Genomic DNA, 24361 nt, shown 5'->3' with positions numbered 1-24361 from the left:
CCTGAGTTGTTCACTGCCTGGGACATGATGGAACTGAGATGAAACCCTGGCAGGCTGACTTGCATGCACCTGCTCTCCTCAGGGCACTTGGAATCTCCCTGGAGAGAATGGCTCCCACGAAGAGGCACCACATGGTTCCTTCAAGGTCTGTAGGGACAGCAAGTATCCCCAGAACCCTAGTAAGGAGTAGCCACCAGAAGCTTTGGAACGTAGGCCCTCCGTCCCAGCCAGTCCTGAGCCTGCTTCCAGGAAGCACATTGGGAATCTCAGATGACTCTGCTCTGTTCACCCATACCTGAGTGGCTCGCGCAAGCCCATTCAAGGCCTGCATCCCAGGAGGCTTGCTGCCCATTGCCCCCGGGGCAACCACCCTGCCAGCATGTGACCACCTCCATCAGCACTAGGCCCCAACTCTGGCTAAGACCCTGAGGGGCAGGGCCAGGGACCTGCAGGTGACTCAGGCTGCTCTGGGAAAATCCCAGGTCCTGATAGTTACAGCTACTTGCAGGAAGAACCACCTGGCAATTCCTCAAACTACCGAGCAGGGAGCACCAAGGGCAGGTGGCATCAGCTTGTCTTGAACAGAAGCTGCTATGAGCTCTTGGTATCCAGGCCCACACGGCTCCAGGTAAACAGAGCCTTACCAGGCACTTCATTCTAACCTGGCAGATATGTGGCTTGAGGCACCTGAAGCCATTAACAAGCATGGTAATTGGACAATGATTTCCTCTTTAAAATTTAATATAGTTAAAGTCCATTTCATAAATCTGCCAAGCAGAGCCCGGCTAAAGTGGGCCTTTCCTTGACACTGAATCAAAGGTGCTGGGGAAGAACTTGTCAGTCCTATGAAAAGTTCATCAATTTCCAATGCAGAAATAGACAAAGGGAAATTTCCATCTTTGGAAGATTGATCTCAGGCGTTATGGTTGATCTCCCTTTTATTGAACACTCTTACTTGCTTAGTGAAGGGTCATTTTTTTAACATTATCACATTAAATTGCCTTTAATACAGCAGACCAAGCTGAGGATGTTAAATAAAGAGAAAATGCCTCTGCCCCCCTCCCCCCACACCAAAATAAAATAAAATCATTTTCTTTCTTCTGAGATTTCCTTCTGAGCATTTTCCCTGCAAGACCTTCAGTTCCGAGCACACTGGCTTCTGGCTGTAGCTCCAGCTTAGTGAGGGTGCCTGGAATTTCTACCCTTAGTTACCTTGGGACGTGTGGCTGATCATGCTGGGCAGCCTCTGTGTCCTATGGCTCAGACCACAACCAGAGAGGAGTTTATGAGAGCTTATGTCTGTAGCCTCCGTGCCAGAGTCACAAGGGTGGACATCTGTGTCCTGGGCAGGACAAGGCAGGCAGGGGGGAAGCTCAGGTCTAGGTGGATAGAACGGAGGGGTCTGGGAGTGTGCTGTGTCCAGGCAGCACTGCCTGCCATGGGTAAGGGCTGATGGGTGGGTGCATGATGCAGCAGTGACCTCCAGCTCTATGCAGCTGGAAGCTGGCAGACCTCTGTCCCCACACTGAGTTCAGCCACTGTTTGCTGGGTTTATCTGATGGGGTCTTTTCTCTCCTGTCTCCCCGTCTATAGCACACAGCAGTAGAGCAGGTGGCCTCAAGGATTCCCATCTTAGACTGTCTGGGTCTGTCTGCCTAGACAAGGAAAAGACACACCTGAGCTCTAGTCTAGAGTCTGCCCCAAGCACTGTGTGAACCTGGGGAAGCCACTTCCCCTCTCTGAACCCCAGTTTTCTCATCCATAAAATGAAGGAGTCAGACAAGACAAAATCAAAGAGCTTCAGGTACCCCTCAAGGCCCACTGAGCTGTCCCTGAATTCCCTCTTGGCCTGAGTCATTTTCATCAATGCCTATGACTCTAAACTCACCTGATTCTGGCCTTGTTCTCCTCCTCACCCCACAGCATGTGCTGAAGAAGCAGGACCTGGATGAGGACTTACTTGGTTGCTCACCAGGTGACCTCCTCCGATTTGACGACTACAACAGTGACAGCTCCCTGACCCTCCGCGAGTTCTACATGGCCTTCCGTAAGTTGGGTCCCAGTGGGAAAAGGGCTTATTTCTGCAGGTGCTCCTGCACCAAAATGCTGTTGGGTGCCTGGAGTCTGTCCTCAGTTGTCTCCCAGGTTGGTTTCTTATACAGAGGAAAGCTGGTGAATTTGTTCTGCAACAAGCCTGAGCTTTAAGAAAAGACTAAACGGAGAGTGGATGGGGCCAGAGAGGGCTTGCCCTGTTCCTTTTGAATAAAGATTTTTCTTGCTCTTTGAGGGGCCCAGGACTGTAATTGAAGCATAGCTGTGAGGGCACTGTGAACACCCTTTGGGGGTTCTATGACTGAAGGAGAAGGAAGCAGATTTTAGGGCTATCCTCAGGCTAGGGCCTGGCCATGTGGGGAGCCCTACCTGGAGAAAAACACCCTGCAGGAGAGCCTGGAGCCTTGGCCATGCAGCGGCGGGGAGCAGTGACTACCCAAGGACAATGGAGAGTGAGGGTCCAATGTGAAGAGAGGCAGGGGATCCCTGGAGAAGAAGGGAAAGTGGGTGCTGTTTGAAAACAGAGGAGGTACTCTGAGTGCCCCTCCAAAGAGTGCCTCATGCATATGCAAGTGGATGGGATGCCTTCAGGACCTGTATCTTTTACTTGAGGTGATCTTCCAAGAGATTACATTAACCAGAGGTGGTGCTGGGACAGGACTTACAAGAAATGCAAGATACAAGAGCCATTCGTAGCTCCAGGCAGGGGTCAGCAGAGAGGAGAGGAAAGGGCGGTGCTGGGCCCACGCTGGAGACTAGAGGGGACATCCTTGGCCCAAAAGAGATGAAGCCCCTTACATTAGAAGATGTTCAAGCTCTGCTTAAAGTGGGCAATGCATATACCCTTGGGTGTGACCTGCCAGCTCACAGTTCCTAAGTGCAAGCCCTGGCATTCAAGAGGTGGGTGCAAGCCCACCCCACCCCCAGGGGCACTGAGTACCCTGAGCCACAGAGCCTGGTATCCCCCCTCAACCCCAGCCTTTACCTGGACTCCCGTTTTCCAGCAAAGTATTCCTGCTTCAGAGTGACATCTCTTTGGGCTGTTGCTATTCCATACCTTCACAAGGCCTGAAGAGGGATCCTTGTGATTTGTTGGCAAGAAGGGCTCTTGTGGCAAATAGAGAGGTACTTGGATGACATAAGAGGAGAGAAGCAAGCATGATTCTTCCCTATGGGCAGTGTCCATGAGCTTGACGTGGTTGCAGGGGCCTTTCCAGTTCATATCATCCTTAGTACCAAAGTCCACCCCAGGTTCCAGAGCTTTGCTTGATTTACTGTGACTGTGCAGGGTCCCCGTCATCCTCCTCCCCGCCCACTAGTCAAACACATACCTGCCTATGTTGGTTCATAATAAGGTGAGAGTGACTGGTAGGCTTATCCTGCTGCGGAGGTGTTCGTCTTGTGGGCCAAAGAGATTATTTCCAGAAATGCATTTGGAATGTGTGGAAGTATCCACAACTCCCCACACCTGGTTCATGAGAGCTCATTGTTAAATTTTCAGGAATTTTACAAGCAAACAGTTAGACACTTGGTCGCTTTAAATTGGCCACGTTGGGAATATTTACATCATAGAAATTCACGCCACACATATGCTACCAAAAAGGGGAAGGGGGGACATTTTTTCTTCTCTAGGGAGCCGGTTGTTAAACATTGACCTGCATGTCACTGAACAAGACCCTCTCTCCTGCCCTCGGAGTCCACTTCTGGCAATATCTTCCCCACCCGCCTCCCCTCACTGAGACTCCTTGATGATTCCATGGAACATGAACAACAGTAGGCTCGAGCAGCTAGGGCAGGTTACAGGAACAGCAGCTCTCTGAGTCAGGAAAGCAGCAACATGTTCTCTGGGGATAGTTCCAAGACATTCCCAAAAACACTCTCTGAGCCTAGACCCCTCTGCCAAAGGAGTTATGAAGGAAAAGCTCAGTGCATTTTTAGAGCCAGAGGCCAAGACTGGACTTCAGGGATTTGTGGGGCATACCAGGCATCATTACTTAATGTCCCAGATGCCGTCATCAAGCAGATTATAGCACTGCTTGGGCACCATCTTGGTGCCTGGTACCATAGCAGCCTCTGCGTTATGAGCACAGTTCCCATGAATGGGTCTGGGGCCAAACAGCAAGCTCTTGGCTTTGCTCTCAAGGAAATGGAAGCATCCCTATTGCCTATGATGAAAGAGAAGGCCTCTCCAGCTTCCCTAGTAAGGTCATTGTAAACATGAGCTACCCTGGAAAGGGAAGGACGTCATTACCTGACCTCCAGCCACATGTCTCATACAGAGCAATGTGGTGTCAGCTCCCTTCGTTCCTGGATTATTATTTGGAAAGCTTTATAATCATCATTTTTAAAGCAAATTAGATTCTGCTGTCGCCTTGGACTTGTTTTGAACCAGACAGCCAAACCGTTCATCACAGCCCAGCCCAAATAATAGATATGCAATAAAACGTAAACTCACAGCCATTAAGGAAGCCGCAAAATGAGTTAACCCCCACTATAAAGGCTTGACATGCAGCCACTTGGAGCATATGGGGATCAATGGTTTTTCAAAGTCACAGGAACTCTAAACTAAATTCCCATAGCTCTGGTAATAGATTTATGGTTCAGCGAATTTTAAATAGGTAATTGAAATGAGACATATAGGTACAAGTTATTACCCAGCAATCGATGGGCATTAAAGAAATCTCACTAAAACCCAGAAAGTAATATCTCAAACATTTCAGCAACAACATTCTGGATTTAATTTTAAAAACTAGAGCTGATGGGCTGGCAGAGGTTGAGGCATTAGCATTTTATTTTCTAGTCTCTATTTTGCTGGCGTCCTTGGGTATAAGGCAGGGTGAGGTCTGTGGGGTGACTCCGGCTCAGTAGCCTACCGATGAGGAGTCAATCGCTTTACTAAAGGATGATGGGTTTGGGGCTGTTGTACCCAGAGAAGGAAGTTGTATTTATCAGTTTTTGAGGTTTGTGGGGGTGGTCTCCTGAATCATGTCTTCCCATGCAGCTGGCCTGGCCCTGGCTGGGCCATGCTTGCCACAGTCTGCAGCTGGTGGGGGGTGATGCTAGGAGTCCCACAGCTGGTGGCTGTCTGTGCTGAGCTGGTTCGTGATGGGGCTGTACCCCCTTCCTGGCTCTGAGGAACAGGTGACTCTCCTCCAGGGTGGCAGGCAGTACCTAGTCATGGGAGTCAGTTAAGTCTCTTTCTGATTGTCAGATGGAGCCAAGGCTCCCAATTGCCTCTCTCTGTACAGGGACAGGAATGAAATATGAGGGTGCCCCCGCTTCCTCCTTTTGTCAACTAAAAGTTCTCTTTGCATTGTTTTGGCTTCCCAAACCACAGGCCGATCTAGGAACTAAAGGCTCAGTGTCCTTCTCCAGCAGTGCCCTCTGCCTCTCCTTCCCCACGCCACCCCCCACCACCCCAACAAGGAGTAGTGCCACCTGTCCCTGCCATGGCAGAGACCCAGGCTCCAGGGTCACCATAAGCAAGGTGTGTGCTGGCCCTGTCTGTTCATCACAGTAAATTAACCTCAAAGTTGCTCATCTAAAAGGCTTCTCGATAATGCATGGTTTTTGCACTGTTCTGAGTGCTCAGGTTGGGATCAGGGGAAAACACGTTGCTAAAACAAGGATTTTTCTCACTTCAAATTCATTGCAAGTTTCTTCTGCTTTTTAGAAAATAGTTGTCCTTTTAATTACTCCTATGAGGTCAAAGCCCACGAATGTGTTGGATGCATGGGAAGGTTTTGAGCAGCTAGCAGATAAAGGGCTTCACGTGTTCAGGTCCGGTGACCACACAGGCAGAGTGTCAGGAGGACCTGGGGTGCTGAATGTAGGGGAGCCAGACACCCTTCCTCACCTCTGACATGTGTAAGCTCCAGGCAAGCAGAAAGGAAAACAGTGTTTTCATCTACAGCACTACCACTACAGCCAGGGCAACTCTATGAAACAGGTGATATGGTCATCTGGTGAATTTGCATCTGTTTTTTCACCATCTCTGTTGCAAAGTGAAGGGATGGTGCAGTTTCGTTTACCACACCACTATCCTTTGGAACTAATAGTGCCTGGCCCCATACCAGACTTCCACACACGCTATCTCAGCCAATCCTCACACCCACCCTGTGTTGAGCAGGATGGTAAATAAGCAACCGCAAGCATCCTCACTACCCAGATCTATCTGGCTCTTTATCTAGGTAGGGTGAGTTCAGACAAGGAGCTTAGATGGCAAGGATACTGCTTTGTTCTACTCCATTTCATTCCTGAGTTTTGGATAGTAAGTAACAAGATTTTAAATAGCATGGGGTTCATCAAAAATTTTATCTGAATTTACTTGGCTCTTGAATTTGGAGAGCAAGCAATGCCTATGGGCTGGTCTCAGTTTTGGCTGAGGCCAAGACCATGGGTGCCAGTGACTCCCCCTACCCCAAAGGAAGACACTGGTTTTCCCACACAGGATTTGCAAATAAAGTGGCCGAAGAACTGATTCACTGCCCTTGGTCCCTCATTTTCTCAAGGGCACAAAACAGTTAAAGCTGGAGTGGCCAAGGGAGGAATTGAAAATTGGAAGACAGGGCCGGGCACAGTGGCTCACGCCTGTAATCCCAGCACTTTGGGAGGCCGAGGCAGGCAGATCATGAGGTCAGGAGATCCAGACCATCCTGGCTAACATGGTGAAACCCCATCTCTACTAAAAATACAAAAACTTAGCCGGGCTTGGTGGTGGGCGCCTGTAGTCTCAGCTACTCGGGAGGCTGAGGCAGGAGAATGGCGTGAACCCAGGAGGCGGAGTTTGCAGTGAGTGGAGATCGCACCACTGCACTCCAACCTGGGCAACAGAGCGAGACTCCATCTCAAAAAAAAGAAAAAGAAAATTGGAAGACAGAAGGTGTGAGTCTCACCACCTCCTCCCAGAGATAGAGGTGGGGGGGCTGTCCTGACTTCAAGTGTATAGAGAGGGCTTCAAGAAGCCCACTGCCACGTGAGCTTGCCAAGTCTCCTGAGGCCAGCGCTGGAGGACGGGGTTCACAGTCAGTGTTCCGTTTGAATGACTTTGCTTGTCAATATCGCCGTAGTTAGTAATAGGCTCTTAGTACTCCAGTTGTATAAAGTGATACCCAGCATTTAACATGTGTCAGCACTGTACACTATGTCCAGTTTCACAGATGAAGAAACTGAAACTCAGAGAAGTAGCTAACCCAAGATCACATAGTCAGCAGGTAGCAGAGTCAGGATTTAGTGGGCGTGTCTGATTCTAGAACTTTCTCATGCATTTAAACAAACTTTGCAACACATCTGCATTCTCCATTGAAGAGAATCTCACTGTCCTCACAGTGATTTCTCTAAACTTCAAGCCCCAACTCAATGGTCTTCTCCTCCAGGAGGTCTTTCTCAATTTCTCTTTCCTCCACCAAGCCCCACACACCTTCCTCTGTGTGCCCACAGCCCTGGGTTAACAAGGCTGTGGCCTGATTATTAAGAGCGTGGACTCCAGAGTCCAAGCCAGACCTGGTTTTGAATCTTTATTCTGCGACTGACTAACTGTGTGACTTTGGACAGTTCCCTACCAGAGGTTAAACTGGGCTTTAATTTTCCCGTCTGTAAAATGGGAATAACAACCATGCACAGAGTTATTCAGGACTAAAGGAGCTACTTAATGTAAAGTGATTAGTAGCATGAGACTTTGCCTATAGTAAATATTAGGCAAACATTAACCAGGTCAATGATGGTGGCGGTGAGGGTGATGATGAAGATTTCTGTGTGTGCCCCATCACCCTGTGCCATGCCATTGTTGTCCTTCCCCCTCAGGGACCACAGGCTCCCTGAGGATAGAGGCTGCTTCACCCATCCTGCACTCCTGCTCAGCATGGGGTATGGCACCCAGGAAGGCCTTGGTCAGAGTTGCTCATTGAGGGCATGAAGGACATGGAGAAATACATCGGGCAAGGAGAGGAGTCCAGACATGCAGCTGTGGCCAGCGATCCCAGAGGGTCTCTGCATGCCTCCAGGCGGCCTTGAGAAAACAGGGGCAGAGGAAGTGCCTTGTTGGGGCCCCACAGCTGGAGCCCTTGGTAGAGAAGCATCAGCCTGGCTGGAGCAGGCCAGCTGGACATCCCCAGCCTGGACATCCCTAATCACTGGATGAGCAACTGGGTGTGAGGGAAGCCCTTGCTTCTCACATGGGCTAATGATGCCTTATTGAAGATGAAAGTAACTCACACTAGAAAGCTCTCATCCTGACCAGAGGGCCGCTAACTGGCCATTCAACTCTCCTCAGAGTAAGTGCTCTGGTCGGCTGGCAGGCTGCGTAATTACCTTTACCTCCGGCAGCCACGTATGCAGAGGAGGGCTCTCGCTTAGCCCGCTCCTCAGCCCTGCGTGCCTGCTGGCCTACAGCCACATCCCTCGTGATGCAGCAGACCCTGGCTTCAGCAGCCCAAGACCAGCAGCCCCACCCGGCCCAACTCCTGCCACCTCACCTGGAGGTCAGCTTTGCTGGCTGTGCAAATCTGCATACCTTCTAAATAATTTATAGGCATAGAATATGGGTTTGTATTTCCATGCTGGGCCCTGGCAGGCTGGCAAGGCAGCCCTCTGGAGCAAAACCATCAGCCACAAATACCCAAGCTCCCCACTGCAGGTGAGGACAAACGCGGAAGGAAGACCACCGTGGGAAGGCCAGCAGGTCCGCCCTGAAGCTGCTGTAGGCTGAGGCTCTCTGAAAGCAGGGTGAGCTCCTGGCAGGGAGGGACAGGCCCGGTCTCATCTCCCATCTGTACACTTGGCGTGGAGTGGCATGGAAGAGGCAGGCCACCAACCTGAGCCTTTCAGAGGAACCTGACCAGGGCAGGGAGAGCAGCACAGGGAAAGGGTGAGGAATTGAGGTTGGGAAGCATAAAAGGAGGAAAACCATGAAAGATGAGGTGGTGTTAGGTCAGCAAACGCACACATAGCTCACTCTTGGGGAAGCACTGGGCAGAGACTCAGCTGTGAGCAAGACCACAGCAGGCCCTGCCCATGGGGAGCTTGCCACCTGGGTAGAGAGGCAGGGGGTAGAGAGGCAGAAAGATGACCCAATAAACAAAGTAGGAGCTGAGAGAGAGCGTCCTGGGTGCAGGAGGACCAACTGTCCCGAGAGGTCAGGAAGGGACATTGGAGTGGATACCCAAATGCCGAGCTAGAGATAACTAGGCAGAGGGTGAGGAAAAAGGTGTCCCAGGCAGGTGAGGGGAGCCTGTGATCCCAAGGGACAAGGGGCTTGACTGAGGGAGGAGGCAATACCCAGGGTAGAAAGGCCACCACCACAGTTAGGGCCCCGGAGGCAGAACTCAGACTCAGAGGCCAGGGCTTGGAGAAGGCCAGCTTAGCCCGGCTGTGAGGGGGACCCTCCCCAGCCTCTCCAGAGTTGCCCAGTGAGTGGTGAGTCCCCATCACTGCAGGTATGCCAGCCTGCAAGCCGCTGGAGAGGCGACTGAGTATCAGCTGGAGAGCTGGACTTGGCCTTTGAAGGCCTCCGGTGATGACTGTTGGGACAGACATGCAAGCAGAGCTGTTATTTAAGACCTCCTAGGACCTAAAGCTGTTATCTAAGACCTCCTGATGTTCTGGGTTCTGGACTCTGTCCTTTTTGGCTCTCCCTTGCTATATAAAGACAGAAACACAGCTGAGTGCATGCATCTGTCTCCACCTGCCCCTGCTGTGCAGGGAAAGTTGTCAGGAGCCCCTTGGCAAGAGTCTGATGAGTGACTCATCTGCATGAGGAACAGGGGTGGCAGGAATGGGGCCCCCATCTGTGCACTGGGGTTCTGGGTGGAACAGTCTCTGTCCCCCATTACACCACAGAGGGCTCAATTCTGAAACAGAACTGATGATTGCTGGCCAGTGCACCCTGCACCAGTTCCTTCTTCTCCCACACTTGGAAGTTTCAAACCCAGACTGCCCCTTTCCCATCTCAGTGGTTTACTTCTAACAGCTGCATGGTGGGACCGGGCACTTTCTAGTCATTGTCTGGAGCTGAGTCTTCAAGCACTTTCCATTTTTAAAGATCCCAGCTGGAAGTTGTCAATGGCCTCCGTGCAGAGCAATTGAATAGCAGAAAATGAACTAATTACAGGTTGTTATTGAAAATCTATTATATACAAATTGCAAAGAAAACTCATTAAAATATGAAGCTTTGGTGATTTTTTTAAACCCTCCTCTTGGAGGGAGAGGCAGGAGCGGGGTGGCTGGAAACCTTGTCCTTCACTATTCCTGGGGTAAGAACTCCCCCAGGAGCTGCAGAACAGTCTCATGTTCATCTGTCACACAGCCCAGCATGACATCATAAAGCTCGAAATTTTGCATGCAGGAGAGAGCTCTCTGAATGTTAGTAAATACTCAAAAATGGCTGCAGAGGAAACAAAGAATTTCATTACAAAGATATAAAATGAGAAAAATTTAAATGTCAGCTTTTTACTAGGATAGCACCGTATGGTCCTCATAAATCTCCATGTTTTTGCAAAGCTTTTGTGAGGACTTCAACCTGCAATTAAGCACTGAAGGTCACATTCCCGATTTCTTAGCTTGCTCCCTTGGATTGGAGTGTTGACGGGCTTAGGATGTGAATGCCTGAGCCTTCCAGAGCTCACATCTCAAGGGAGATCTTTGCATGGCCGAGGCTACCTCCCAGGCTCCAGGCAGGAGCCCAGAAACCAACCTGAGGGTAACAGGGAGTGCCCCCAAGCCCGCTGCCTCCTTGGCCTGCCAGCACTGCCCTTGTCTCAGCGTGGGTGTGGGTGGTGTGAGCTCTGAGGTACCTAGTGATAACCAGGTGTACTGAGGTGTGGAGAAGACCCACCTTGACATGTTTCTGAAAGGTAAACCTTGCCTGAGGTTGTACCAGCCTAGGAAGGATGCTTAGGGCACAATCACCAGTTCTCTAGCTTGTTGCTCTTTCCTTCCTCTCTGGTCACCTGTTCTCAGGCTCCATGACAGTGCCCTGCAAAACCCCACCACCACTATTACAAGGCCCAGCTTGTGGGCTGCACGGGAACAAGCTGTGTCCTGGGGTTAGGGAGTGGTGGGGATGTAAGAGGAACTCCACTCACATGGGACATAGTGACTGACTGGGTGAAGAGCTGTGGGCCACACTCAGGGCCAGGGCACTCAGAAGCCTTGGCACCAAAGTGGCCCCTGATAGGAGCTGGCTGGAGAGCCAGACCCTGGGGACAGACAGTCCCTGGCTAGGCAGAGAGAGGCATTGGACACCTGAGCTACTACTGCCTGCCTGAAGCAGCAGATGAGGAGTGAGCTGGAAACCCCCAGAAGATAAGCCAGTGCCCCATCTGAGATTTTCTCAGCATCAGCAATACTGATCCCTACTTATCGTGGCCCTTCCTGAGCAGCTCTTTAGCCCCAAAGGCTAAGGAGCACCTCTTCTAGCCCAGAGGCCAGCCATTCCCCACACCCGCACTCTGGGTTGAGGACCGAGGCAGGCTGAGAGCAGGAGAGTCGCCAGGTGGTTGAAATATAGTCAGAGGCCACAGGACTAATGAGTGTATGCAAAGACGGCAGCAGGGCTAGACCATAACAAATGCAGGAGGCACAAAAGGCCAAAGGGAAAGTAGGGGTGACCTGGAAGAGCTGGCAGGGTGGTTATGGCCCAAGGCTCTTGCTCCAGCGGGAGGACAAGACCAGCAGAGCAGGGAAGAGGAGCCTAGCACTTTCCATGTGGTGGGCATTCAGCCTGGCACAGAGTAGGTGCTTGACAAACATTTGTCACCAGGATTAAAGACCATGGTGGACTTTTTAAAAGTTGTAGTAAAGAGAAAATGTTCAGAGCTGTTGTGGCAGTTCCCAGAGAGAATGAAGAACAGACCTGAGGGTTCCCCTTGATGGTGGAATCATCCTGTTGCCCACATGTGGCACGCGCCGGGTGAGCAGCTCACCATGGTTCCACACGGTGGTCTGTGAGCTGGTGGCTGAGGGGCAGAGAGGGGACATGGAACCTGCAGTCACCCCTCGGTTTGGCACCATGCTCCCGTTTACTCACTGCTGTCCTGGTGGGACTCCTGTTTCCCCCAAAGCTGGCCTTCCATGGGACAGTGCCAAGCCACCCTAGCACCCTTCATAACAGAGCATCTGTCCTTACCAAATGCCTCCCAGAGGCTCCCTGGATACCATAAGGAGGCCCGAGGTAAGAGGTAGAGTGGGATTAAAATGTGCCCTGCAGTAAAGTGTTCGTACCCAAGTCTTATCTGATTTCCCTTTTTCGAAGACCTGTGAAGTCAGGATGGCAGAGCCTGTGGAAGTTGATCTTTCTGGGTATTTATTTGTGTTCTTGATAAGTGGGAGGAGAAAGGTCATCACAAGTGCAGCCTGGAAATAAACCAATGGGAGATCTTCCCCGTGGATGGAGGAGCAGATGTTCTGAGTCTATGTAGAAGGGGGCACACGTAACAGCCATATGTTCAGAGCCCCGAGTTCTCATTTAGCTCACACAGGATTTGGTGGGGTTCTGGAGGTCCCAGGTTTTTGCCTTTACATGTGAAGGCTGATAGCATCTTTGGACCCTTGGGATCCTGATTTTGACTGGGACAAGCGAACGCTCGTAACTAGTTTGTGGAACTACAGGCTGGACTCAGCACAGGTACAAGCAGAAGAGTTTTGTTCTCCTCTGCTCAGACTTCCCGGTGAATCCAAATCTTCCCCTGGCTGTGGGCTGAGGAGGGTGATGAGCTGAGGACCGCTCAGCAGTTTGGTCGCCAACACGAGGTGGCTTTCTGTCACTCTTTAGCTTGGGGGTACTTGGTAATGGCTTTCCATTTTGGGCTTCCACTAGAATTCCAACACTGCAGCAACAGTCCCATCCCGTGCCCCACTCCCCATCTAGATCTTCTCAGGGAAGGTGCAAGGAGGCCTCTGTGCGAGCCGCCTGGGGCAGCCTGCAAGCTATGCCCTTGGAGAGCTGTTCTTCTCCAGATGGCATGGGCAATTTTTCGTCAGACGGTGCTTCAGGCAGAACAACTGTTTATATACTTGTTGGGACTGCAAAACGCATCCAGGTGGGGTGGGAATGGGCCCCAAAGGACTCTCTCCCCCTCCACAGGTGGTGGGATGGGCAGTGTATGGAGCGGCACCTCCAAGCCCACCCCACATTCTCCATCTGGGTGGCATCTCTGGGCTTACTTATCTTCCCAATCCCCTTCAGACAGAGCCTCCACTAGCAAGTTGCTAATGACTCTCCAGAGCCCGTTGCTTCCCAGCAACCACTGCAGGCTGCGTGCTCACCGCGTGCCAGACACCATGAGAGGCATCTGGCAGGCAGAACCTCTCCTGACCTCCGAGTTCCAAAAATAAGGAAACCAAGGCCCAAGGAGGTTGGGGCTGCAGAGCCCAACTCACAGCGAGGTGTGGCAGTTCCAGACCTGCGCACTTTGGCAGAATGCTGGCTGCACTTCTGCTCCAGCCACGACTCTTTGGAGTCTTTGTGTCTTCCCCCATGATGTGTGACTCTGGGGTGGGCAGAGGGTAGGCTCAGTGAGACAGACCCTCTCTGGGAGCTGTTCACCTGTGCTGCAGCAGATGGCAGGGCCCCTGAACTGGCATCCTTTCTGAGTCCTGAAGTCCGTGTGCCACAGGTGTTTTCAGACACATTTCACCTGGGTCCCTTTCAGATGACAGTGTGAAAGGAGCAGGATTACTGTCCTGCAGAACCATAGCAGTTGACGCCTCCAACCTCCTGACAAAGCTCAGGGCTTCCGGCTCCACAGAGAAAGCGGGGCCCGAGCAGTAGACCTGTTATTCAGAACAGGTGTCCCGTGGAGGGCTGCTTTCTCTCAAACCCAAACCCCATCAAATATCCACTCCTTCTCAGCTCCCACAAATAAATGCACCTCCAGAGACTCCTCTTCTGAGCCACTTCCAGCCCTGGTGTTGGTCCTGACCCTCAATAGTCTACCTCTGTGCCATGGTGCTTGGAAATGTGCTGATGCTTGGCAGCAGGTTCAACATCAGGGAAACGATGGCTTGGAAACAGAAGTCACATCCCTGCCTTTCATGGGTGTTCGAAATACCCATCCCTCGGTAAATTGCTGACACCTTGGTGAAGGCTGACAGCCTTCGGAGGAGCTCGCAGGAAGCCCCAGGCTGAATACTGTCCAGGCAGCAACTGTACCAGGCCACAGCTGGGGAGGCCACTGCTCCATGCTCAGGGCACAGTAGGGGATTTAAGGGCAGTGGAGTCGACTCCTGGTTGGCTCAGACAGAACAAACAGGGTTGGGTGGGGAACGGGGCCTAAAAGTACTACAGGTTAAATAACTCAGCATCTAGAAAGCTCTAGAACAAAGCTAGCCCAGGGCCCTGCCACCCCTGACACCTGGAGCTGCTGAGTGAAAGAGCAGACTTGGTAACAAGCAGACTGTGTCCCTGTGGGAGATGTGGCCACCATGTCTCCTTCCTCATGTCCCCTAGTGCAGAGGGAGCAGAGTAGGTGCAAGGTACAGCTGGATCCGGCCATCCTGCATCCCGGGCCTCCACCAACACACTTGAGGCTTGAGGGCTTAGGGCACTTACAGAATGACTGTCCTGTGAATGGTGGCCAAGCGATGGACAGAGCTTCCTGGTAAAGCTAAGGGCTTCTGAGTTTGGGAAAACACAGAAAATATGGAATGTTCTGTGGCAGAAGGGCCAGCTGTGAGGAAGGTGGGGCTTTGGAAAAGGAGCAATAGTGGCCACACCTTAAAGGCAGCCCTGGAGGCCACCCAGTGTGTCTCAGGCTAAATGCAGATGTCTGCCCTGTAGACAGTGTACCGACTAATTGTATTCCATGCAGTTCAAAGTTCTGCTCATTTTTCCTGGGTCTCACCCTCCCCAGCCCCCCAATCACAGAGCACCTATCTCCCCTTGCCTTCAACTAAAGATGTGCACACACCTTCCCAGACACAAGGAGGAGCGGTGATGGGGCAGCCTTTCAGGGAGCTCTGGCTTCTGCTGGTTGGAGAAGCAGTTGGTAGCTGCATCTAATTGGAAAGGAATGCCAGTGGGCTTCCCCTCTGGATGCTTCCCTCAAATTCTCTAAATTAACAATAAAGGCCTGGGCTGAGCAGGGCCCCCAGACCCAGTGTCAGTTCTCCATCATTCAGAGGCTGACTGTCCACTTTGGAAAATTCATGCCAGACTCTCCACAGCCTCCCTGCCTCCCACCTGCCAGCCACCGCCTGGTTAGAATTTGAAGGCAGCCCATGTGAAGGGGAAGCAGAGACAGCACAGGGTGGGGGAAACTCAAAGCAGCTGGATGTGCTGCTGGTTAAGGGCTCTGGGAAGTAGTGGTTTTTGAGAAGGGAGGAACTCAGCATTAAATGGACATAAGGAGAGAGACTGGGGACATCTGGCCATGTGGGCCCTTCCCGAGCCTTCACACTCATGTGTGCACCTCCCTTTGAAGTCAGGAGAGGTAATTGATCTTGCCGGACTCAGCCCAAGCCTATGATCCCTGCCCTTGAGACCACAGGCCCCAGCCCCTCTATAAGCAGCCCTGGCCAGGCAGCTGAGCAGATGAAATATTCCCAGGCCCCAGAGTGAGCAGTGTGACTTTAAAAAGTCTGTGTTAGACTAGACCGACTGCACCCAACCTGTTCCTTTTGAAAACAGTCTCTCAGAAGGCTCAGGCCCTTACAAGCTCTGTAACCTCAAATATCTACCAAGATGCCCAGGCTGCAGGGAGTAGCCCTCATCCCAGGGGAGAAGTGCGGTCCTTACAATGGCACAACCACAAAGGCTCTGGCCTGGGCCTCGGTCTCACCAAAGGGACTGGCCTCCTGGTCTCCAGCCCCGGTTCCTGATCCTCAGATGAAGATGTTCTGATGCCATGGGCACTTCCAGGGAGAATGGCCTGGCAAGTGGCTGTCCCTCAGTTCTCTGCAGAGGACAGTAAGCTTCCAGAGTGAATTGAGACACCCCCGCAGGTGCCACATGAATCAGCACCGTGGCTGAGTTTCCTGCTCTCAGTGTGACAGACGTGGTCTTTGAAGTCACAAAGCCAACAGGTTAGGAAGCTTTTGGGCTTCAGCTCTGAGTAGGCGGGAGTTTAAGGAAACGCCCCAAATTGAAGCAACACAACAGGTGAATATTTGCTCTTATGTATCCATTCATGCCTACCATCTGCCCCAGGCAAGTTCTGGACTGAGCCCTGGGAAAAGAATGGTGATGTGACAAGCCTGGCCCTGTCATCCTGTCTGCAAGTTGATTACTAAGAAACTAGTCCAGGGCCCACAGTGGGGAAGCCCACCCACGATGGAGTGTTGGCTGGATGGGCAGACACTTGCCCAGCACCTGGTATACAGGTATCACACACCTAAGGAGCAGAGCATTGCAGGGCTCACCATGTGTTGCAGAGCTTGCCTCTGAAGCCACATAATTAATTTCAGGTAATCATACAGCATTCATAGTTGATGCTAACCTATTCTAAGTGAATTCATTAATCCTTGCAACAATCTATGAGAGAGGAACTATCATTATCCCCTTTTTATAGATGAGGCCCAGAGGCACCATGCTAGAGTAACTTGCCCACCTCTCAGCTAGAGAGTTACAGGGCAGGGTTTGAACCCAGGAGTTCAGCTTCCAAGCCTGTGTTCTTACCTACTAAGCTATGCTGCCTCTCAAGTCATTCTAGACAATCTTGGTCACCAGCGTCTGTTTCGGGAGACCCCTTGGGTGCCTCAAACTTGGCAGGTACCAGTGGCTAGGGATAGAGGACTGCTGGTCCAGATGAGGGATGGGGGACTGTTGGTCCCGACGCTGCCCACCCCACCTGGCATCCTGTCCCACAAGGGCCAGCCCATCAGAAACACCCTGGCTTCTAGAATCTGTGCTACCCAGCAGAGTCCAGGAGGGACTACAGTGAGGCCTCAGGGGTCCTAAACCCAATTTGGCAAGCACATCTTGAGATTCATATGCCCACTCTAGATTTCTGTGAGAGCTGGGGCCAGTCAGGTGCACAGGATTCTCATGAAGGAGGCAGGGAGCAGGAGGCTGTGGCTGGTGGCTGTGCTGTGACATTTGTTATTACTAATAACATTGACTGAGTGTTAAGCAGCTTAAAGTTATCTCATTTAGTGACATTCAATCCTTATGAAAAGATACCACATGTCTCATTTTAGAGGTGAAGAGCCGGAGACACAGAGAGATTAAGTCATTGCCTGCGGTTACCCAGTAGACCAAAAATTCCAACCCATGCATGATGGCTCCAGCACTCCATCAGCACATCTGATGAGGCCACCTGCCACCCACGAGTCCCACCGAGCCTTGGCTTGAGGACAGGTGGGAGCACCCTCCTCTGCCCCTGGAACCCTGGGGCTCACACATTCCATCTTTGTGCCTGATTTAATCATGAAAACCAAGTGTTCTCTTCTTATTCAGGAGGTTGATTCTTCCTCTGTCTGGCAGGGATGTTGTAATAACCAATTAATACGCATTTGCAAAATGCTTTGAGATCCTGCACGTAGGATACCATTTGTGCAAAATCAGTTTTTTTGGTAACACTATTTGACATGAAAAATTGTCCTTTTTTCTCCTGTAGAGAGCTTTTTTTCCAAATGCTTTCCATCAAAGGGTGCAATTATGAACTCTGGAAGACTTCCTGATGCCATCAAGGTAGGCAGGTACTCCCTGCCCATGTGACCTTAGAGGTGCCCCCTCAGAACCTACACCTGAGGCTGCAGTGTCCCCACCAGCCCCAGCCCCCAAGGCAGGCCTGCAGGTGAAAAGCGCTTAGCCCTGGAGGCAGTGTGCGGTCATTCACACAAATACTTCCTGGCAGGAGCTGTTCTAGGCTGCAGAAATTCAACAGGTTTCAACACAGACAAAAACTCTTGCCCTCACGGAACTTGTATTGCAGGGAGGAGACACAGATAAACAACAATGGATGCGTAGATTACAACGTGAGTAGTACTTTTGAGAACAGCAACACAGAGGGCAGGGTAGGGCAGGGCAGGGCAGGGGTGGGCAAAATTAAATACGATAGCCCAGGGAAAGCCTCATCCAGAGGGTCTATGTGAGCCAGGTGTTGAAGGGGTGAGGGCACTCGCCACGCAGTCACTAGGGGAAGATGTGTCCTAGCCCCCTAGGTAAAAATAGGTCTGATGGTAGGAGTGGTATGGGAAGCTGGGGGCAGGGTCAAAGGTCCTGGGGGCCCCTGGAAGCTAACCTAAGCACTTTTGTTTTCACAATGGGTGAAACTAGATTATTGGAGGGCTTCAAGTTGAGAAGGGATGTGATCTGACTTTATATTTTAAAGGAAGCACTTTGGCTGCTGTTTTGAGAAAAGACTGTTACAGGGCAAAAGTAGGAGCATGTAGACAAGTTAGGAGGCTGTTGCAATAATCCAGCTAATGGGCACGATGGTGGTGAGGAGAGGCTGGATCATGGGTATATTCTGAAGGGCGGTGCCAAAGAGATTTGCTGATGAGTTGCATGTGGTTATTAGAAAAGAAAGGAGTCCAGGATAACTCCAGGGTTTTGGGCATGAGGACTGGAAGGATGGAGTTGCCATTAACTGAGACAGAGGAGACCATGGGTGGAGGAGGTTTGGGAGGGAAGATCAGGAGTTAATTTGGGGGCATACTGAGTTTGAGATGCTATCAGACATTCAAGTGGCAGTGTTGAACAGGCAGTTGGATAGACAAGGAGAGGTCTAGGCTGAAGATGGAAACTTGGAAACCCTTAGCATACTGACAGCATTTAAAGCTCTGAGTTGGATGAGATCACTGAGTAGGTGAATGTGGATAGAGAAGAGAAGCCAAGACAGAGCCCTAAGAGCCTCTGATGGGAAGAGGTCAGGAAGAGGAGTGGGAGCCCCGAAAGAGAATGAGAGGAAGATGCCAGAGTGGTGGGAGGAAACCCAGGCAAGTGCAATGTCCTGGGAGCCAAGAGAAGAGTGAGTCAGGAAGCGGTCAGCTGTCCCAAGTGCTGAAAGCTCAGTTAAGATGAGGACAAGGAAAAGAGACTTGTATTAGTCATTTGGAGGTCTTTGGCTTGAAAGGCAGTTTCCATGCAATGGGATGGGAGAGGGTACAAAAGTCTCATTGGATTGGGTTTAAAATGGAGTGGGAAGAAAGGAACTGGAGAAACTAAATGAAGATAAATCTTCTGAGGAGTTTTGCAGCAAAGAACAGAATAGGGCAGTAGCTAAAAGGATAGCAGGGCCAAGAAGGCTTTTGCAAACACACCGGAGCAACCGGCATGTCTGTGGATGAGCAGAGTCAAGTAGAAAGGGGAAACTGAGGCTGTGGAAGGAAGAGGCAGTACAACCAGATGACTTCTTTGAGTAGGCGAGGGGAGGTGGAATCCAGGGCCCAGGTTGGGGATTGTCTTAGATGCATGGGCGGCAGACCCAGTTAACAGGAAAGAAGCCTGAGAGTGTGAACCGACAGAGATGGGTGGGTCGGTGTGGTGGGTGCGTGTGCAGACATCTGTTTTCTCAGTAAATCAGGAAGCAAGGTCATGGCTGAGCGTGAGGATAGGGGAAGAGATGTGGAAGTCTGAGGAGGGAGAAGAAGGTCGGGAACGATTGTGTAGGAGAGTGAAAGAGGGACAGATGCAGAGGAGGCGGTGTGATCTCTGGGCAGCTTTCGGGACCCACTTGAGGGCCCTAGTCCTGAATCCAAAGTGAGACTAGTCAGCAGGGTGGCCGTTTCCCCAGCATGTTCAGCTACCCGGGTATAAGCAGACAGCACCCAGACAGATTTCACCAGGGCTGGAGGGTTGTCAAGAGGGGGTAAGGGAATTGAGTGTGTGCAACAGTATTATTCCAGTGATTTAAATTCCATGGAATTCCATGGTAAGGAGGAAGCAACATCACCACAGGTGACAGGCATACAGTTGGTCAGTAGATTCCCGGTGGGGCTGAAGAATTCTTGGAGTCTGGATACCAGACAGAATAAATCAGAAGAGATGGGAGGTGATCAGAGAGTAGGATGCCTGTAGATATGAGTTTTCAGGCTGCTATAATTTGTAATGACAGTGTCTGGACTCCAGGATATGGCCACCTGTAAGGTGGAGAGTTGGCAGGTAATCAACTTGGATGTTTAAATCACCTGGCGCTTACACAGGTGGCATATAAGGGAGACTGCTGTTAGCCATAGGCTACAACACAGGAAATGGGGTGGGGCATAACCCAGAGTCAGCAGGTGACTGCAGCAAAGAGGGGTGGTGGGTGGCACGTGGAGCATGCACGAGGGTTTCCCTTTCTCCCTGAGAGCAGGTTCTCTGAGGCAGGGTCTCTTTTTATGCCCATTTTACAGAAGAGGAACGGAGGCATCAAAAAGTTGTACGTGGTGGTAGAGATGAAACTCAAGTCAGGGGATGTCCTCCAAAATTAACACCCTGGACACCACACAGAGTACCTTCCAACACAGACAGGTTGACCATGAGTAAGATTTGGTCCCTGGCCCCAAGGAGTCCACTCTTCTATGGGAAAACAAGACGTGTGCAAAAACAAGGCAAAAGGCTGTGGGACGGTTGCCAAAAGAACGCCATGGAAACTGAGAGGAGGGTGTAACACAGCTAAGCAAAATAATGCTATTAGTCTTCACAAAGGAGGGCACGATGGGATTTCACAGGCAGGTATGGGAGTGGGAAAAGGCATCCCAGTCAGAGGCAACAGCCTAAGCGTAAGAACAGATGGGAAGGCTCCAGACCATCTAATATGGCCAACTCGTCCCATGCCATGGACAAATAAAAGAGAAGAAATGATGCAGGAGGGAGGGGTTAGAACGATAACAGCAAGGGCGTGTGTTAGGGAGCTAAATGCAATCACACACAACCCCCAAATCTCAGGGGCTTAGTGCAATATTTATTAGTGCAAAGATTTGTTCTCCATTCCTGTAACAGCTCAAGGCTGGTGTTCAGTTTCTGTGCACACAGTGACATGGGGACTCGGACACCTTCAGTATGTGGTTCTTCCGTCTCCTGGGGCCTCAGATTCCTTTACTGGATGCTGCATCTGGCCGGTATACAGTGGGATGGAGAGAGTAGAGAGGCTTGCAGGAGCTGTTTTGGAGCCCAGCAAAGCCCTTGCACCCATCCCTCCTGACACATTCCACTGGGCAGAACTCAGTCATATGGATGCCTCAACTACAGGAAGAGCTGGTAAATGTAGTCCAGCTGTGTCCGCAGGAGGGAATGGATGCAGGTTGAGGTGAACACAGAGCATTCTCTGCCAAAGACATGCAGGCCACAGAGTTTGGGCATGTCAAGGAAGCCAGGGAAGCATGGAGGGTGTGGTCAAAGTCAGTTTGAGGAGGACCGACCTGTAGACACCCACAGGGAAGAGTGAGGACTAGGAAACTCCAGAGACTGTAGAAGACCTGAACACAGATGCAAAAGTGGGAACAGAAAAGGGCACAAAAAGAAAGATGATTCTGGGAGGCTCTTGTGGCCCTTGCGTGGGGTGGCAGTTGGGAGAGAAGGAGCTGAACAGTGAAGACCATTCCGAGAGTTCGCCACAGGGCCAAGATGGCCGCCTGCCTCTCCTTCTTAGCTCTGGGGGCGCCGGAAGGCAGGGTCAGGCCCTGTGGAGATGGAGTGGCGGGAGGTGGCTGTGACGGTCCTCCGCAGTCCATAGCCTGGCCTCACAGAGGGGAGAAGAAAGGATCTCTTTTAATTTTCTTCTCAGGCCTCCACCTGACAAAGGGGAAATATCACCCAACATTGTTATCTCTCAGAAAATACTCTCTGGAATCATAAAAAGGGAAATACAGTGAAGCTAGACCACGAAGGCTGCCCCTTAAATCAGGAGCTTCTAAATTATCACAGTGGCGCTCTCTAATTCCTCGGAATGAAAACATTAAAGATGACAACGTCCCTTTAAATCAAATGCCCTGGGAGTTGCTGTAAAGAGTCAGTGGGCTTTTTTTTTTCCTTGTGAGGATTTTTTTTTGTCTCTTTTCACCTTGTAATAAAATATAAATCATAACTTGTGGGGGCAGGCTATACAGAGCAAGCTGTGAACATGGATTTTCTGAAAATGAAGGTGTTTTGTTAATGGGAATCATCTCATCTCGGGAAGCGTGAGAGTCTCAAATGATGAGTTTGCTACTTCACACTTTTTTTTTTTTGATTCACAGGTGGGCCTCAGGCCTAGCTGTGGCACCACTGTGATGAATCATGATGGCACACCCCAGGAGGCCAGTGGGCTGACTCAACCCCTCCTGGAGTGGCCACTGTGCTCAAGCTGTGCGAGGTAGGGGCAGGCAGGCACAGCCTTGGGAGGTAGCATGTAGAGGCAGGAGGACTGGGGCCTGGAGGAAAGGGCATGTGGTTCACACCCCTTGGCCCCTTCCAGGCAGGCCTGGTGGTCTGAGCTCTTGTGCCACAAAGAGAACCCAGAGGCCAGTGCAGCCCCAGGAGGAAGGGTTGGGAGCCACGGGTCAGAGAAGGCTGCATGGCAAGGTGGACTTGTTTTCTGCATTCTGGTGTGGAAAAAAGGGGTCAGAGATGGAGAAAGAACTGGCGAGTTGACCCAGGCTCGGGAAGTACCAGGGCAGCACGACCCCAGGGCTCTGCCCTGGGTCTGCCACTCCCCTCTCTGCGATCCTCCATCTGCCAGTGCCCATCTCCATGGGCTGGGTGGAGACTCAAGGCCTGGCAGGGCCGAGTCTGGGAAGCTGCTGGACAGTTGTAACCAAGGTAGGAAAGCAGTCTCTGATATTTTAGAAAAGTGTTCAAGGCTTAGGTCTGAAATCGAAGGGCTTGCTGATTGAAACATGTACCCTATGGCCCACAGCCCTCTCCCCTCCCACTGAACTAGCCAAGCGTCTTCAGAAAGGCTGGCTCTTCTCATCAACTCCATGGCCTTAATCCTGACCCCTGGCTTCCCTCTGTGCTCTGTCCACACCCTCCCCACCTCCCCTACACCTGTACAGGAACTGAGGCCTGCAACAGGTCACTCTTGCCCTGCGGTTGGCATAGGCAGAGAACACTCCTATCTTTATCCAGTCTGACCTCTCTGCAGATCAGGCCCTCCGGACCTCTCCCTCCTTGAGACGCTCATTTGCTCTCCACCTTTTTGGCCACCTGTTCTCCATCTTATTTGAAAGTGAGCTCCTTTCCCCTGCCAGCCCCTTACACTTTCTTGGTAGAGAGCCAGGATGTAGGCATCTTAGGCCTTGTAAGCCATACAGTGTCTACCACAGCCATTGAACTCTGACATTGCAACGTGAGGCAGCTGTAGATAAAATGTAAACAAAAGAATGTGTCTGTGTTCCAGTAAAACTTGATTTACAAAAACAGATGGAGGGCCTGTCTGAGACACTCAGGTGTGCTGCTCCCCTCAATTTACTCTGCCCTGGGGAGGGTCTTGTCCCACCCACGCCTCCAGACATGAGGTTTCCAGCACCAGGTCTTCAGAAGTCCCTAAGGTCCAAGGGGACCAAGGGGTCCAAGGGTCATTACTTAGAGGCACCACACACTTAGTGTGACTCAACTGCCCGCTCTTCCCCCAAACTCACCTGCCCTCCTGTGTCTCCTGTCTCACCAATATATTTTCCCCCTTCCCATTGTACTTCTTTTGTAATCAGATTGTTAAGTGCTTCCAAGTGGGCGGTTGAGTCTTTGAGAGCTGCACGTGACCTTGAGCGCAGGTTCAGGAGATGGGTGGGGAGTCGGAGACGGAGGCTCCAGGGAGACTGAGGGGCTGGGAGATGCAGCACAAGAGTGGGAAGCCCAGCACTGCAGACTTACTGGGCTCTATCTCCTCCCTGATGGGCTGGCCAGCATTCAGCTGTATTGTCATTTCAGTGGGGTCCCACAGGGGGTCATGCTGAAAAGAAGCAGTCCACATTGCAGGCGAGGGACCGCAGGCCAAGGGCAGGTGGCCTGGAGCCATGGGCCCCTGTCTGCCGGCCTGTCCATCCCCAAGTGTGCTGACGTCACTGAGCTGAGGGCAGTGCTTAGAGCCATCCAAGAGGGCTCCAGGGGCGGGGACTGTGTTGGAGGCCACATGCCACCCTCTGCTGTGGTTCCTGCTTTACCTCATCCTAGGAGACCACACAGCCTAGGCATAATGCCTAGAGCTAAAATTCAGGGACTTCAGATAGCCATGTCATAATCCACAGACCCAGTGGAAAGTACAACTCCCTGGGGCCCCAGTCGCCCGTGTGGGACCCCTCCCCAAGGCTGCTGGCCTGCTGGGAAGCAGGGATGCCAGATGAAGAGGGAAGACCCAGGCTGGAAGCTTTGCCTTATCTCCATGCCACAGAGGCTCAAGGACTCCCCGATGGCCCTCACAGGAGCTCTGCCCCCAGCTCCATTTTCCTCATTCGCCCAGTGCTGGCGGCA

The 24361-nt window shown here is 51.5% G+C and overlaps 1 protein-coding gene across 1 annotated transcript in view; it reads left to right on the top strand.

Moving 5' to 3' along the window:
• Positions 1–24361, top strand: part of FSTL4 (follistatin like 4) — a 412420-nt gene that overhangs the window by 291211 nt on the left and 96848 nt on the right. Inside the window, exon 6 of the mRNA XM_009449652.4 lies at positions 1924–2047. Coding sequence (XP_009447927.4) covers positions 1924–2047 — 124 coding nt within the window. The remainder of the gene's footprint in view (positions 1–1923; positions 2048–24361) is intronic.

Source organism: Pan troglodytes, chromosome 4 (assembly GCF_028858775.2).
Source record: "Pan troglodytes isolate AG18354 chromosome 4, NHGRI_mPanTro3-v2.0_pri, whole genome shotgun sequence".
NCBI lineage: Eukaryota > Metazoa > Chordata > Mammalia > Primates > Hominidae > Pan > Pan troglodytes.
Note: the sequence above shows the minus strand (reverse complement) of the source record. Positions and strands in the feature narration are given on the sequence as shown.